The sequence below is a fragment of the Saccoglossus kowalevskii genome, chromosome 2 (genome assembly GCF_978046115.1).
Source record: "Saccoglossus kowalevskii chromosome 2, keSacKowa6.1, whole genome shotgun sequence".
NCBI lineage: Eukaryota > Metazoa > Hemichordata > Enteropneusta > Harrimaniidae > Saccoglossus > Saccoglossus kowalevskii.
This window is the reverse complement of record NC_140642.1, coordinates 28,286,774-28,304,197: the sequence shown is the minus strand read 5'-3', so window position 1 is coordinate 28,304,197 and position 17,424 is coordinate 28,286,774. Positions and strand designations below refer to the sequence as shown.

The window sequence follows — 17,424 nt, the reverse complement described above, 5'->3', positions numbered from 1 at the left end:
TCAGTGGAACAGACACACAAACACACACACATCTTACCATCGCTGTAATAATACACATAGGATTAACTTTTAATGATATGATCTCGATTAAAACGCATTCCCATATAGGACTGAATTTTAATTGGAGTTTTAATTAAACTCAATTACAATGCAATACAACATAAAATTGCATTTTAATTATGTTTAATTAAATAAAAGTTGAATATCCCGTGACTGAACATAGAAATGTTTGCGAAGCTTAGGTTTAGTAAAGGGGAAGGTATGGTACCTTTCCCCCTTTACTAAACCTAAGCTTTGCTAACTTGACTTAAATTCCCATTAAATATTAATATAAATTATGAAAATAGTGAGGGTCGTCACAATGTAGGTCCTGTCCTCACAAGTCGGTGTAAAGTTAAATTGAAGTCATCACAACGTTGTTACCACACACGCACACATACAGACACACTGACTACAAAGACTCTCATTGTGGGATTTGCACACAGGATTAACAAATGTGAGGTAATTTGCATTTTCAGATCAAAGAATACTGTCATCATGGAAGAACGGCCTCAGTCTGAATTTCGGGTCCTTTAGGGTGTTCTAAGTTTAGTTGGTTATTTTCCCTGCAATGCTGATTTTAGCAGCTAAATTTAGAAGACCCTGTCAGTAGACTGAGCTTCAGGTACTACGATACTGTGAAAATTTTTACTAAACAGGTTTCAATTGTAGGATAAATCCTTTATCCAAATTAGTGGTATTTGATGAAATGCAAAAAGAAACTGACCCTGATTACCTTATTGGATGATTTGGACAAGAGAACGCAGTAATCAGTCAGCAAATGAAAAAGAGCTTAAAAACAATGTAATGAAACAGTAGCATGTACACTAGTCAAAACATTGTCAATACATCACAGGTTGTACATATAGCATATATGTTAAAAAAAATCCACATCACAACTTGGTAAACTTACATGGATATTTATTATTGTAGTTACTTCATAGAGAAAAATAAACACAAAGATAACTTTAATTTAATTTTTTGTTCTCAAAAGATAATATTAAGTGGGATAGCTCCAACGATAAAACAAAGAGTAATACAATATGCTAAACTAGTACCCCACTTGATACCCGACATTAAAGTATTCTAGATATACCCAAAGCAGACTCGACAGAATACTACACTACTTCAGATGATGCATGTTGTCATGCAATTTATTTTACAATTGTTTTTCATATAGATATAGAAAAGATGTAGTTTTACACGTCCTAAAATGGCAGATACAAAGATAAAGCTACATTTCATGCCATAATAAAAATTGACATTTATGTAGTTGAATGTTAAAACAAAATAATTAAATAAGAAAAGTGTGTATACAAGGTATGGTATTCGGGTTATTTTCGAGATATTTGACAGGATATTAAATATTATTTTTATGCAAGATATTTCTCTGAACTGCATACTACCCACCCATTAAATAAACATGATAATCTGTTCAACTTCTGTTTATGAAGACTTCTTTAACAGCACACACATTTGATACCCTTCAAAAGCATATACACGTGTATATAACTATCCCAATTAATTTACATGTAGCAATGAGCTGCATAGAGTTCTAAAACACTGTCCAAATGCGCATGTAGCTAAACATGACACCAGCCCATGCAAGCCTGAACTGTTCAGATTTTAAACAATGTAACAAACTACCATGACCACCACTTCCAAGAAAAACCTGCATGAACACAATGGAAGACAGTTAAAAGTTCATATGAAATTGGCCTATTCACTTCCTATAAAAGCCGGAAATGGTCATCAGTTTTTAAAAAACAAAATTGGTTATCGTAGGATTTCAGCAAAAGTTATCAAGGGACCCCCAATATTGGATGTGCAGATGTTCGCGACTGTATAATATCAACCAGTTGGCCATACTGGATCACAACAATTAAATGAAGATGTAAAACATTCAAAAGTTAGCAAGCTGTCAATAGTACATGCAGTTTACAAACCACTATTCAATTTTAAATTGAAATTCAGACCTGCATGCCTGTGCTGTGTTTAGCCATTCAGAAGTTTGATCAGATTTACCACTCGTATCAGTATGTGTCGTGTCACAGAAATTGACATTTTGTGCGATCCATTTGGTAGAATAAAAATAACTAGATCTCGTACAATGATTTTTGTAAATATGTACATTTAATTTGAACCGTTTGAACGAGTGAAATATATGATAAAATGATAATATGCAAATTAAACTAATTAATATGTACACAAAACTTAACAGATTTTGCACTAGTCTTGTATAATTTGTTTTGTACATTACATGAATGAGACAACTAGTTCTTGAGATATCAGTGGAACAATATTTGTGCAGACACTACAATATAGCAGTTTTGTGCTCCATGTGATGCGTACATGAACAAAGGCACACATCTTGCAACAATTCATAGTCCAAAAATATGCAACATTTTAAAGTTATTGAACATCACAACAAATTACATTGATCCAACTTGAATAGAATACTAACTTAGTTTCTGGTCCAAAAATAATATATTTTTTTTGACAAATAAACAAGTGCACTAAAATATTGATATAATAAAAAGTGATCGAGACATTTTAAGTGGAGCTGAATTATTATTGTATGTGGCCCATATTGAAATCAATTACCAGTAAAGTAATACAAACATAAAATCACCACTTTATGTATTTCTAGCACTCTACTGCAAGGCATTTCTGTTTTAAAAACCAGAATTCTCAAACACCCTATGATTGCAAATGTGCAAGGTAAAATATGGAAGTAACTCCTGAATCGGTTCATGCCTCCAAAAAAGTAAATTGTTGTATTATATGATAATAGAAAACTGTAATTAAATAGGGACAATGACTGCTAACAGGTTCCAACAAGAATTGCCTGATTATAGTTATGGATTCAGTACTATGTTAACAGGCACAATGAAAGATATATATATGATCAAGTGTCAAACAATTCACTGTGACTTGTCAACAGACTGCGAAAAAAATCAAAGAATGGCAGTCTATTTAGCTTTCATCTTTATTTACAAGTTTGCAGATTACCTCATTTAATTATCATAAAAGGTGGGTGGTGGCTGAAACTAGTATAATTAGCAGATATGAATTAAGAAGATTTCAAATCTTACATGGAAGGGGGGAGATAATGACTATGAATACTAATTAATTAAAGTAAATGACATTGGCTGAGAATTCACAATATTGGGATTCATATCAATATATCAACACATGAAATTTATTGAAATGAAGTAATACTTTCAGCATGGAAACCAATGCAAAAATAAAAATAACATGAAAATGTTGCCCTTTCCAAGATTTTTTTTTAAAAAAAAGATTGTTTGGTGACCCCTTTCTGTATAATGCTAATGGGCATACCAGTAATCCCATTACCAAAAGTATGAAGTGTGTTTTCAATTCAGTCCAAACCTTCTAAATTGATTTAAACACTAAGTTGATGGAAGAAATGATTTGAAACTTTAAATATTGAATTAATCAACTTTTGAATACCACGGTGTAGTATGCGAGAGGTGTATGTGTGTGCACATTACATTGCCAGGCATCATATCCACTGTTGCAGGGTAAATCCAACGTAATTGCAGTTACTAAGAAAAAAACACAAATTTACTATTCCGATAAAGATCATAGGAACAGTTGTTGAATGACCAAAAATAATCCATAAAATATGAGTAGTGAACATGACATGAAACAGAGCCGATCATGTTCTCCAGTTCTAATATCCCCCATTATTTAAATATACAGGTCTTAGTGACATTCCAACAGCATTAAAAACATTCAGCTGTAAAGCATCGCCTCCACAATTATGGGAGCTAGAATGTGTGTAACAACAAACAGTAACATTACACATTACTGTGGGCTTCAAAAAAGAAGCAATGTAACTTTTTGACAACTGTGGAAAAAGTAAACTATTTGGCTTTGGCGTGAGTGAGTATGTGTGACTTTAGATTAGTAGACTGAGCAAACTTCTTGTTGCAGCCATCAAATGGACACACATAAGGCCTGTCACCAGTGTGGATTCTTACATGAGTACGCAGATTGAAATCCAGTGAGAAACGCTTACCACATCCTTCAAAGGTACACTGTAAATAGAAGATATAATTTGCTTGAGTTATATTAATGAGGCAAGAGTGGCATGTACATTTACTGTTTCAAATAATTCTTACTACCTGGAATACATAGTATCTATTAGAGTCAGCAGTAACGTTTCTTTCAAACTTAAGGGGGGGGGGTCAACATGTTGTCATATACAGTACAAACCACACACGTTTTTCACAGAGTAGCAAAAGAAAATGCAATCATGTCTGCCATTCTGTGTATTGTGTAGTTTCACCGAATAAAGTTATACAAATGCAATTTTTAACATCTTTTGGATGATAAATTTGTCATCTCTTTTCAGACTTGCGTTATCTAATTTTACACGTCACTGGAACATATCAACTATCAAAATGTATGGAATATTATTTGCCTAATATTAATATATTAAACTGCTGATATTAACTTATTTTTTATTCAGCATCCAGTTTTACAACATGTCAGTTAAGATATGGGATCAAGTTTAAACCATGCCACAGTGAAAACCTTTCAAAGACGTGCAAGTTTGTATTCAAGATATTGAAAAATTGATTTTCAAAAATGGTAAGGTTATTACGATAGTAGAACACAAAAAACTTTGAGTGGTTGAATTTTGTGGAAATTAGCGTTTAAAAAAGTGGCTGTTTATAACCATCTTTCAAGTAACAAAACACAAGACATTAAGAAATTTTCAAGAAAGTTCCAAAAAGTGTAAACACTGTCAGAATTTTGGAGACCAAATTACAAAAATCCACCAAATAATTACATGCTTGAATTTTTAGAGGAAGTCAACATTTTTTCTAATATCATTTTAATAATAGTAATTGTTGCTGTCTTACCTGGAATGGTTTTTCACCTGTATGAACCAGCTGATGTCTCTTAAGTTTTGAACTCTCTACAAAAGCTTTTCCACATTCTGCACAGACATGTACTCTGGGGCCATGAGTGTGTAAGTGCTTCCTCATTGCTGAATTATCTCGAAACATCTTCGTACAACCCTGATAGAATGAGACAAACAAATTAGGAAGTACTCTTCTTCTTTTTTCTACATCATAGTGACTGATTAATTCAATGCTTAATAACTTAACATATATTTACAGGAATCAGGTTTAGCTGAAAAGTACAATCATATAATACAAACTTTCTGATTTAAATAACATAAGTGGGCTTTTGTGGACAAGACATACTCAAATTTACAATTTTTTTTATACATGTACCATACTATCCCAGACATGAACCCTTTCCTGGGTATAAGCCCATCCCTGATTTGTTGACATTCAACAACTTGAGGGCATCCCAGGATGTTTTTTACAAAATAAAGAAGTTGGTTATTAACTACCGGGTAATGCATGCAAAAAGTGTGTTTCATAAAAAATCATTATTGATACCAAAATGTATTGTGTTTTGTAGTCATATAGCACTTTAACATGACCTGTTGACAACCGTGAACAGTGTTCTCCCCACATAGAACAAAGCATGGCGGTACCGCCATGCTTGGCGACCCGGCCGCCACGCTTGGGCTTGGACCGCCATGCTTACAACTTTACCGCCATGTTAATGGGATGCATTGTTTACATCCTTTTGACCCGCTCACACGTAGCACTGCATAAATTATCACCGTCTACGCCACGGCGGTTTGAACTTGCCGGGACAAATTAAACAGTCCCATTGTTAAACACGTGTGAAGTACAGACGCTGTCAATGGGGAACAAATTGTCACTCAAGTTGCAAACATCAAGATCTATACGACTAAACATGTAAAGGAAAAATAGGTGATGCCGCCCGGCTAAAACGTACAATCACCGCTAGCACAGCACAGAAACGGAAGCGTGTAGAAACACGGAAACGGCGTGAGGCTGGTTTTGATGAATCGTGGAAAAAGACATTTCCCTGGTTAAGGTCAATTGTTCAGGTAAGATTTCGTAATTTTAGAAATAAAATGCCAGTGTGTATGTTTTGCCGATCGTAAGAACACCAAACATGGTAGGCCTACACCGATTTCAATCAACATCTTAGACACGAGGCTGGTATAGACACGACATGAAAAAAAAAACATCACTAGTTACTGTCAACTTTTTTTAGATTATTTATGGATATCTTCATAGATTAATGGGTACGCACATGTTATAATTTGTCCAAGCAAAAAAAAATCAAATTTTGTAATCTTCCGGTCACATGTTGACCTGTGTAGGTATTTCCAAGATGGCGGCCTGTCAACGTCTTGCGAACGACAGCTGCTATCATCACGCGCTATGATCGATGGAATCCCGATTTGTATACATAATTCTATCGTTACGTTTTAATTTTAATTGAATAGTGACCTCATGTTTTTTTTCCTCGAAATTCCCGAGTCTCCTTGTCGTTGACCTGACAAAACCAACATGTAAACAACATGTTTTTCAGACGAAATGCTATCCATACGGCACTGGGTTCCCGATCGTGGCACAATTCAATCGTTATGTTATTTTTTTTTTTTATTATTTTTCATTTTTTCCCACTAGGAATGTTGTGCAGTTAATGCTCAAAGCACGTCTATGACGAGTTTAACTACAGTAAGGCAGCCAATGTTTGGAGCACAACAAAGTCAGAAGGATTAGTTTAGACTAAGTTTTATGGAACAGTTCACATTAAATGACGATCTTGTCAAATTATGGTATATTATGTAAAGTATTATGTAATTTAAATAAAGTCTCTCATACATTTTAATACTGTCTTGTATGTTTGTTTTTGTGAGTGAATCCTGAAAAATATGCAAATTAGTATGCAAATTAGCATGCAAATTAGACCGCCATGCTTGCCTCTAAGCCTGGGGAGAACACTGGTGAAAGATGTTAAATACCTCTTTCACACTCAGTTTATCTTTCAAATAATGTCAATCACAAGTTTTGTTTTAAAAAATGGTGATGTTTTTTTCATATGTTTTAACGTTACTGGTAAGTTACTTCTAAATTCTGTTTTCTCACCAACCCTAATAATTTTCAATACATTTAATATACCTTCCAACCTCATGATGAACAATAGATAATTTTTCAAGGGACTGACAAGGTTACAGTGTTAAACTATTCTTTATCTTTTTTGTCCTTATTGGCTATCCGCTCAGAAGCTAGGATTGCCCTTAAAATTACTTTCGATTGCGTGTGCGAGTGATTTTTAGTATCTTCACATATTAATTATTCTCTGATTTTGTTGGCTGGGCCAATATCGGCAGGTAGGTTGCACCTTCACTCTAGTTAGGTAGTAAAATCTGACAAAAATTCCTGGTTCATTTGCCATGGCAACATTACCGAGAAATATGACCTCAAAGTTGGGGTAACTTTTCACCAGTAACGGCTTATTAACTTTTCTGTGATTTGTTTGGCTTAGCCGATTTTGTTCATACAGTCACTAATCTGAGAAAATCATGATCCACCTCTGCCATGGCTGACTGATTTTGAATACCTTTGCCCCAAGTGTTCAAATGATCATGCTTTTTATTTTGGCTAAGTTGCGCACTGACAAAAGATCAAGAGCCCAGACATTGTTAAACTGAAATCCTACAATAACCAATTTTGTTTTTTAAAAACGTAATCCTAACACAACTTTGAACTTAGAATGAACAGCAATAGCAGAGTTCAATCAAAGAATCTAAAAAACACAATTGAAAAACGGTCAGAAATAATACTAGTAGTAATTACCCTCTTAGCTTCTGACAGGGGAAGTATCATAAGGGCATATTATGGTAGTTATATTCCATAACAAGTAATTGCATTATATAGTCTCTGTGAGTTATCAAGTTTAAGAAATATAAAAAGTTTGAAAATGAACAAAGGTTAAGGCATGGCAAAGATGTAGTTCTGGAACAGCATTCTTTAAAACAAAATGGTGGAAAGTCAGCCATTTTGAATTAGATCTATGTACCAATATAATCCATCAATATACGACAAGGGTCTGTTTTCAGAAAGGCAGAAATGTTTGATTTTGATGAATTTGTAACATTGAAATGACCACCATTCAGCCATCTTGAATGAGTCGTAAAACAAACAGATGTGCACATGTGCAATATGATGTATTACGTTTTTATAGACCCCTCAAACATGATTTGTCAAGGCATGTCATTGACATGGCTCTCGAACAACATTTGTAAAAAACAAATGGCTGCCAATCATCCATTTTTAATTGATCTGAAAAACAAAAGGACGAGCATCACCAAACGAATAAATATGCATATGTAACAACATGATGCATATAAAGTTTGAACACAACAATGATGGCATGTTGAAGATATACCGGTAGCTCTGGAACCATATTCATTGAAACAAAATGGCCACCAGTTGGCCAATATGAAACTGAGCAGAAAAACAAAATGACATACATCAAGGTCCCATACAGAGTTTGAATAGAAATCATTCCACACAGGACAGTATCCATTACTTTATAATATCTGATAGCACTCTAGCTGAGCATTAAAAGCAAATACCTTATGTGGACATGCTATAGTTCTTGCAATATCTTCATCTTTTGGCTTCTTGGGCCTCATTCTGTAATGAACACAAGTAGTCAATAATTAGAACAATGCAGTTAAGAAGTAAATTTTAAACATTATTTTGGATCACAATAATTTTTCCCACAAACAATTTGTTGCAACTTTTTATTCATGAATATTGATCTAAGCTTAGATATTATTTTCTTTCAACTGTGCTTATTTCCCTGTCAGCCAACTTTGTCTGGAGTTTACATGTACATATCTTCAGATCAGAAACTGACAATACATACTTGCCTCACTTACCTTATAAGACTTGAATATTCAAAAAATAATTAAAATAATCTGAAATTTGGCAGTGGTGCTATTTTGTACAATTACAATTTTAAATGAATTATTTTTAAAATGATATGAAGTGGTCTTCATGAAATGATATGAAAATTAATGAATCTATCACTAATTCAATATCGACTATTAAAAATAGATATCTTAATAGTCAAATGATTGGTCACCACTGGTAGCTGATGCTAACACTATTTTAAACCGTGATCGATTTATCAAGATTTGGAGAAGTAAACACACCAAATCAAGATACATTGTAAAAATCAGACACACATTGAATATCTATCATTTAAAGTTTAGAAGCCAGCAGGAAAATTAGCAAGAATGTTGAAAAGATAGATCGCTTGGTTTTTATGATAATATGCTTAGTATTTCCTGATCTTCAAAAGGTTGCACTACATTGGTAGATATTCATGAGTTATGTCTGATACAAAAACAGTCAGAAAGGTGCATTATACTAGTCATTTCTGTTTAGTTTAACAGTATGTAACAAGTGTTTAAACTGATGGTAAATCAGTCTACAAGTACACAATTTAAGAATAAAAATATAAGAGTAAGTTTGAATGTACCACATAAAATAAAGCTGGCCAGGCAAATATTAAAGGTTAGTATCATAAAGTTTCATGTATTGTATCTAAAGATTGATTTCAAGTTAAGACGTATGATATATAAAGTAAAAGAGGAAGAAAACAGCAGTGCTACAAGGAAAGTTGAAGCAGTTGCTTTGCTCATGAAATAAACTACTTAATTATAGAGAAATACAAAATTTCAATATGTACCACCAAATAATCAGAGTGTAACAAGTTTGAGTGGACAATTATATGACCTAATCATATACAATTATGGAACATGTATTGGGTAACACAACTAGGTTGAAAATTATGCATCTCAAATTACAACCAGCAACACTTCAATGGTGGGTACAAAAAAGTAATGTTACTAAACAATAATAATGATGACCTCTGACCCAAAATGCATATGACCCCCCCCCCCGAGTTTCAAATTGGAAACAGACCATGCATCTATAGTTCAGACAATAAGAGTTTAAAGTGAAACAAGAAATGTATTTCAACAATGGTGCGTTTGTTTGTGTATATTGTACTGTATATAAGGTGGTGTAGGAGTGGTGTGGTTAGAGAAGTAGCATACAGTGTGAAGGTCACTCCCATTGATGTAGAGAAGAGCCAGTAAGTTGCGGGTCAAAACAACCACCTACTAGTTTTTTTTTTGCTTTTTCAGTTTTGTTGGGACCACCTACATTTCCATTTTTCCCCTTACTTGAAAACAAATCTACATCACTGCACCAAATCTGTGAACCAATCACAGAAATCTGAGGTTACCAAAATCCACCAATTTCAAAATAGATGATGAATAATGAAATAAATAAAGAAGTTCAAGCTATGATACAAAAAATAAGTATATTAGCAACTACAATATGAGCAAAGCAACACTATAATCTTGAATTTATAGATCAAGAATTCATTTCCAAAGTAGCAAGAAGATTTTGCTCTGAAGTTGTACTGTCTCAAAAACAATGCCAAAAACAGATATTCAAGTGCTCTGAGAGTGAAATGTTACAATAAAGATTAAGAACATTTTCTACATTAAAATAAAGCAGATTATTGTTATTATGACCAGGGTGCACTTTTAGCACAAAATCACTGAGGATACTTACGAAGTTGGAATATTAGGTGTTGATTTTCCAAGCATAAATTCTGGGACTTGGGGGCTACACATTGAAAAGAGAACAAACTTCAGAATGAAACAGTACAAGACATCATTAACAGAAAAAAATATATTTCCTTTCATTCTCAGTACTTTAGAAAATACTCAGTACTTTATAGGAAAATGAGGATAGAAGGGACAAACTAAACACAACTGAAGTAAGGGGAGCAATCCATCTGTTTTGGGCACATATCTCTGTCTAGGTTGTATCAAGTTGTTGAGCGCTTGCTAATACATTTCAGAGACAGTACAACTTTGCCAGATGCAAAGATATGAAGGATTACTCACGCTGTCTTAGCAAACTCAGCTAGCTGTCTAGGATCACTAAGATCAACTCCCGGCAGACCACCTGGTGGCAGCTTCTTACCAGTCATATATTCTGAATAATCTGGTATGTGACTGGACTGAGAAAGTATTTGTTGTGTAGGTTGTTGAATTTGAATTATTGGCTGTGCTTGCTGTAAGATAACAGTCTGTGTTTCTGGTTCTGCTATCAAGTCACTATCATCTGTTAGTTGTTTTTTCTCTTCTGTAAAAAAAAAATAATATTAAAAGTAATAAAATTAGTTTTCAGTATATTGTTCCGCTAAGTTTTAATTTGGAATCATTGCCAATTTTTTTAATGAATAATTATGCAACTTGCAAAATGTAATTTCTACTGTGCTTTCCAGGTTAGTATGAAATTAAAAAACCTATGAATGGATTAATTTTTATAAAGACCAGATTTTCAGATACAAACTGGGTGATGTGAGTGGTTGAAGCAGTGTCAAATAAATCGTGACAATTTATGTCATACAGACCAGAGATACAAATTCAAGAATGTCCACCAGACACATGCAGGCAGATTTCAGCTGGGACAGGTAAACATACAAATTGCCTTTCTCTGTGGACAGGTGAGAAAGAAAGTTTTTTACTAACTGTCTAAATAGGGTAGTCCAGAAAATTGCTTTCAAAGTTTTTAAGACTTAAGAAATGATGATGAGGCAAGAAAGACAATTTCATTTCAAAGATCAAGTTGTAATTTATTTTGATAGGAACAGTACACATCAATTGGAATAGGTACTATTATATGTCTAAGGAACAGGAAACTTTAATTTAATTTCAACACCTACAGACTCGTGAAAAGTAAATAACAGCCATATCTCCCACAAAAGTATCTGCAGAAACTACAACAAATTATTTTCAATGGGATTGAGTAATCTAAGTAATTGTTTTCACTTGTGTAAATTTGCAGAATAACAGAACACAGTAAAGCATCAGTGTATATTTTTAATACATGTATGACATACGAGTGATGCACTATTTTTATTACAACACACTTCACTTATTTTCAATCGCAATACAGGTATAAGTTTATTAACACTATTTCCTACAGTGTACACATGCAGGTTAGCTTACAGAACAAACTAACTTTGAAAGCATAATAGTAAATAGACTATCAATTGAAAATAATAGAACAAAAACAAATACTAAAAAAAAACAATAGCAAATAATCCAAATATTCTCCAAGGAAACAAGTCAGTTATAGTCATTTTGTGAATGGCTATTCTAAAGACTAACATACGGCCATTAACGCTTTTTTGTTATTGATCATACTTAAATTGACAGTCAGATAGGTTTTCACGGTCCAAACTTGGCGAAATAAATTTAATCAGATTTTTATACACCTCGATATGGATACTACGAACAATAACATCAATAAAAAAACAATCGCACTGTCCGGTGGTCTTACTGCAAAGTCATAAAACGCATTATTAACTCATTTTCAAAAGAACAAGGACTTGTCGGCGCCATGTTGAATCGCCATCTTGTTTTAAAAGGACGAAAAATTCCAGTTCTTTTCATCCGCCCAAACACGCACATATCACACATGATAATTGGCATATGGTACCGCAAATTATTTTAGAATGTCCCGACTAGAGATTGTCGACAAAATAAACCACTTTTATGGCATTTTTTGGTCAAAAATTGACAAATTTGGCCGCCATGTTTGACCGCCATGTTAACATGGCGGCGCCCATGGAACCAAAATGGCCGAAAACCTGAAAAGTCAAAACATTGGGATAAAAACACTGAATTATGAAAGCCACGAAGTGCAAAATATGTTTTCTGAGCCATAAATAATAGCTACGATATAGACAAACATTGCACCATTGTCAAAGACTCGATGCATAGTGCGTCATGTGATCACACAGCATCGAAATATGCCGATGTCGTTCCCAAACATTTTTATGAATCGAAAATGATCGCCTATCACACATTTCTGGAATAAAAAAATGATCCAAACTCAAAAATCAGTTTAAAAACAACAAAACGCTTCCTACCTGAGGCCCACATGGTTACTGAAAATTCTCCCTCGAGAGTTTTTATTTGTACTTGCTTTTGTTCCCATTTTCTCGTATTCTTGTCGATGTCGAATGTGAGCTCGCCTGATGCCGCAGAGTTCTTTTTCGAAGATTTCTTCCCTCGGCGACCTCGTCGCCCCGTCGTAACCTGCATTTCATCAATATAGTCGGGCGCAGGAACTGGAACGCTATCAATAATCGAGTTTGCGGCATGGATGTCTTCTGGGTCCCCGCCGACAATTTCCTCTCTCGTTTGCAATTCTATATCTTCTCGATCAGAGACTGGTAACGGTTGCAGTGCGATCATAGGTTGTGTTTCTTCAATCGTAGTTTCGACAGTTTCTATATTTTCTACCGGTATGGTCTCAACCTCAACTTCTTGCACTGGTAATTCGACTTCTGAACCGATAACATTGATCGTCGCCATCTTGTTTTTAGGCCCGAGCAAAATGGCGCCGTCTTCTTTGCTGGGGGTCTACACGCTATTTATCAACTCTCGTTCATCACGTGCCATGAGTGAGAGGCTTGCGAGAGGATATACTCATTCTCAGTTCGTAATGTTGTTTAGCAACCTATGGCAAAAAGCGTTATAATATGACAAATTGGCCATCATCCACCAAAATAAAACCATCATCCAGGTTTTCTCGAAAATTAGTCAATATTAAATTATTGCAATATTAAATTCAGAGTATTTGCATTTAAGAAGACGATTGACCGTTTTACACATTTTTTGAAATTAAAGCTATGTGTTGGTTATTGCGATAACTTCGATATGAGCCAGGCCATGCAATATATTCTCTCTATTTCAGTTTTCGAACACTTATTGATAATAATTTGTTTCCTATTCAATAGTGGTCATTGACAAATGATCTGGATAGGTTTGTAGATTTTATATGACTTGTCTTTGATTTGGAAATCATACTTCGACTCGGATTACCTTCACAGAAAAAGTGATTTAACTATTCAGTGGTCTAGTTTTTGACCAATGAGTGAGTAGTTTTCCCCCGACTTTTAATAGTTGGATTCACGACAGTTTTTTTTTTTTTTTGCGATAATTTAGAGACATTGGGAACGAATATTTATATGTTGCACAGAAGAATTCTTGGCTCTAGCGCCTAAATACCGACTTGAATGCTTTATTTCACATGTTACGTCATATGCAAATCGAGCGAACTTAGGTAATACTATAAGCGCATTAATTATTCGATGGCTTTTAATTTCGCTATTTTCGTTGATAAGTGAAATTTTCCAAATTAAATTCACGTGAGCATGTAGGATATCAATAAAACTAATGCAATAGCTCACCACGTAAAAATAGTGAAATTAAATGGTTTTACAGTATTGGCACCACGGGAAATTGTAATTGCTGCAAATACTTGTAGTTTTTGACACACGAGAATTAAACAATACTATACTATCGCGACGTTATTAGATTGGTTATCTATTTTTGCCCGAATATTAGACCACCAGATATGCTATGTTTCAACTGAATGAACTCTGTTCACCATTTCTTCTGATTTATAAAAAAAAAACGTGTTATAACCCCACCGTAAACAAATGATGTGTCAGTCTAATTACAATCTGATGTAGATTTAGGCTCGTGCACCAGTGTTGATTCATAAGTTGATTTTTCTAATTAAGGCGATCGAGATACATTATATTATATATGTATGTATAATATAAAAACATAATAAAGGGCGAATAAAACCAACAAATATTAATAAAATAAACAAATATGACAATATATCAAATATGTTTATAGTTATAACTTTTCTAATTTCGTTTGATATTTCGGTTTTGCGCATTCGATGGTTTTATCGGTGTAGGTTGTGTCCGATATCTCATTGGACATCTGTATGAATGTCCTCATACAGTTCTAAATTCATAACTCGTGACAGAACATTAATATACAGAAAGAGATTACAGTCATTCCAAATAGTATATTGCATAATGGTCGTAATTAGGGATTGGTCAGTTACTTCGGCCTGGGGGGGGGGGTCGGCAGATTCCATTTTGCCAGCTGTAAATCTCAGTTGACACACCCCCTATCAAATAAAAAAAGTGGGTGACCCACCCCCAACATTATATTTTAAAACATGCTGACCCCCTCCCCACCCCCATCATGAAAAAAAGAAACATTAACAGTTTTGGCTCTGACATGATTACAAAATGTATTATATGTGCATTGAAAATATCATGGTTTGCCATAATTTTGACATAATCTTTAGTGTTTGCATTTAATAGACCTTAGGAGGGAAGGGAAAGCATAATACCAAAAAATGACTACAGAAAAGGCTGCAGGAAGGAGGGAAATCTATTCTGCTAAAGATAGTAAATAAAAGCAAAGCTGTGGAGTACTCGCTAAATAAACGCCCTTATAAGATAGGAAAAGAGGATTTGAATCTAGCGGTTTGAACTCTTTGAAAACTAATTTGGATTTAAAATATCTTTCATATCTTATAGACCAGGAATGCTTTACACCGGAAGCACAATCTGTGCTTATGAAAACAAAAGAAACTTTAAATTTGTGTTGGATTTTGGTATTTTATATAGCAAAATATGCATATTTAAAATATTTATTTATTTATTCATTATTTATTTTAATTTATATATCAACAATTTCACAAATTTAACTTTTTTGATTTGCTGAACAAAAACTGTCACTGCTTTTTGTAGTAATTGCTGTGTTGTCTTTCCGTCTTCTGTTATAATTGGATAAATTCAGTAAAATATTTTATACAATGGTGATTTCAGACTTTAAATAAAATAATCTGATATCAGCAGCACATGGACTTGGGATGTGCTTAAAATTTAACTGTATAATTGGGGTTCTAGCCGCATTGCATAATCTGTTAGTTATTTGGCAACCTCAACCCCAAAATATTTAGCCTATAACATTTTTTGCATCAACAAATTATAGGTAATAGTTATTATTAAGAACACATTTGTACGATTAACTTTTTTATCTTTTGTTCTGAAATACTTTTTTTTAAATATATGCATAAGCACATGTGTGAATCCAGGAAAACATGGTGACCCCCATTCATGATATCAAAAACAGGGTGACCCCCCCTATTCGCAAAATCAAAAATAGGGTACCCCCTTACTGATCCACCGACCCCCCTAGGCCGAAGTAACTGACCAATCCCTTATGCAATTTAGCAAATATGGCGGTATATTTTTCTGGCTGTCATAGCTTAAACTTCCCTTGTCCGATTATTTTGAAAATTTCAGATAGTCATCAGCTCAGACTGTACATTACAATCGTTCGAAGCTAAGCCAATTAGCTTTCACATTGACGAGATTACAGAACAACTCTATGTTTTTTTTCTGCTTTTACGATTACTTTTGGTCAAAACCGTAAGCCAGTCTGCTTTCATTTAGAAAATCTCTGGTGCATGGTTCTTGCTCATATTGATAAACATATATTTGTGATTTGGACGCTGGGAAATATTATGATGGAGAGGTAGCCTAAGAGTATAGGGGCCATTGCAATATGCATAAATCTTGTTTAGGCGCGTTCTTGGATTACATAGTCTGGTACTTGAACTATGGTAGATAGTTATTTCACAGACATACATTTTTTCCTGATTTTTCCTGAGAACAACCTTCAAGGTAATTTATTTACTACCAACCCATGTAATTGTTGCTGCTAAAACGGGAGTTAACCTTGATTGAAGTTTAAAATCATAAAAGTGACGATTTCTCGGTGTTCGATTTCTGGCAATTACCCGGCCGTTGACCTAATTTTAAATAGCGTTTCAGTGAGTAGCGCTATGATGTCGCCGTTTGGTTTTTCTTACTCTTGAATATGTTGGCTTCATATCCGTATTTTTACATATTTGCGAAATTCTATTGCGTTTTTTTCACAAACCTCGCGCAAACCACCGGTATACACTAACTTTAACACCAAAAACGTGCTAGAAATTTGTGATTTTCAGAAAGTAAAAACAAACTTAATGTACAAAATAGAAATACGGATTTAAACTACATGACCCTTGCTTCAAAACAGTGTAAAGTTTTTGGTTGCATGAATAACCGTAGAGCTGACATTTAAAAATGTATTCACGTTAGTAAATTATCAGCCGCGCCGATTTTCAGAATCACGTGACGCTAAAACAAACACAATGTTCACAAAATATTAATAATAGATAAGTACAAGTCAAGAACTTTCTAAACATATATAGATTGTATAGGTTCTTGTAAAATTTATTCGGATTATAGATGTTTACATTTTTCATGCTAAAAAACTATCCCGCTACCAAATCGTCCACTGTGTTTGGTTGTGTAGTTGTCCGTCGTTTAGCGCGTAGTAAATTTTATCATGATCAAAACATGATCTTCATTGATGAACGAGTACAAACCGAAAAGTTGTGGACGATTTGAATGGCTTTCGTATCACTAACGCTTTGCCACTAGAGGGCGCGATTTATAGGAATGGTGTATTGTGCAAGCAAT

At 34.1% G+C, this 17,424-nt stretch overlaps 1 protein-coding gene and 1 long non-coding RNA gene across 3 annotated transcripts; one reads left to right on the top strand and one right to left on the bottom strand.

The window, feature by feature from the left end:
- Positions 1-3,783: 3,783 nt before the first annotated feature.
- Positions 3,784-13,462, bottom strand: LOC100378059 (transcription factor YY2-like). 2 transcript variants are annotated; one of them, XM_002732576.4, is made up of 6 exons: positions 12,946-13,462; positions 10,910-11,150; positions 10,572-10,625; positions 8,552-8,612; positions 4,935-5,093; positions 3,784-4,103 (listed from the first exon to the last, which is right to left on the bottom strand). In XM_002732576.4, the coding sequence occupies exons 1-6, from the start codon at positions 13,391-13,393 to the stop codon at positions 3,930-3,932; spliced, it is 1,137 nt and encodes a 378-aa protein (XP_002732622.1). In that variant the 5' UTR covers positions 13,394-13,462; the 3' UTR covers positions 3,784-3,929. The 2 variants fall into 2 exon arrangements, with proteins under 2 accessions (XP_002732622.1, XP_085350153.1); XM_085494027.1 differs by lacking the exon at positions 10,572-10,625 and having other exon boundaries at positions 3,800-4,103.
- On the top strand, positions 5,848-6,801 carry LOC144347800 (uncharacterized). Its single transcript, XR_014931410.1, has 2 exons — positions 5,848-6,007; positions 6,597-6,801. It is a non-coding gene; the product is annotated as an uncharacterized LOC144347800 (long non-coding RNA).
- Positions 13,463-17,424: the final 3,962 nt, after the last annotated feature.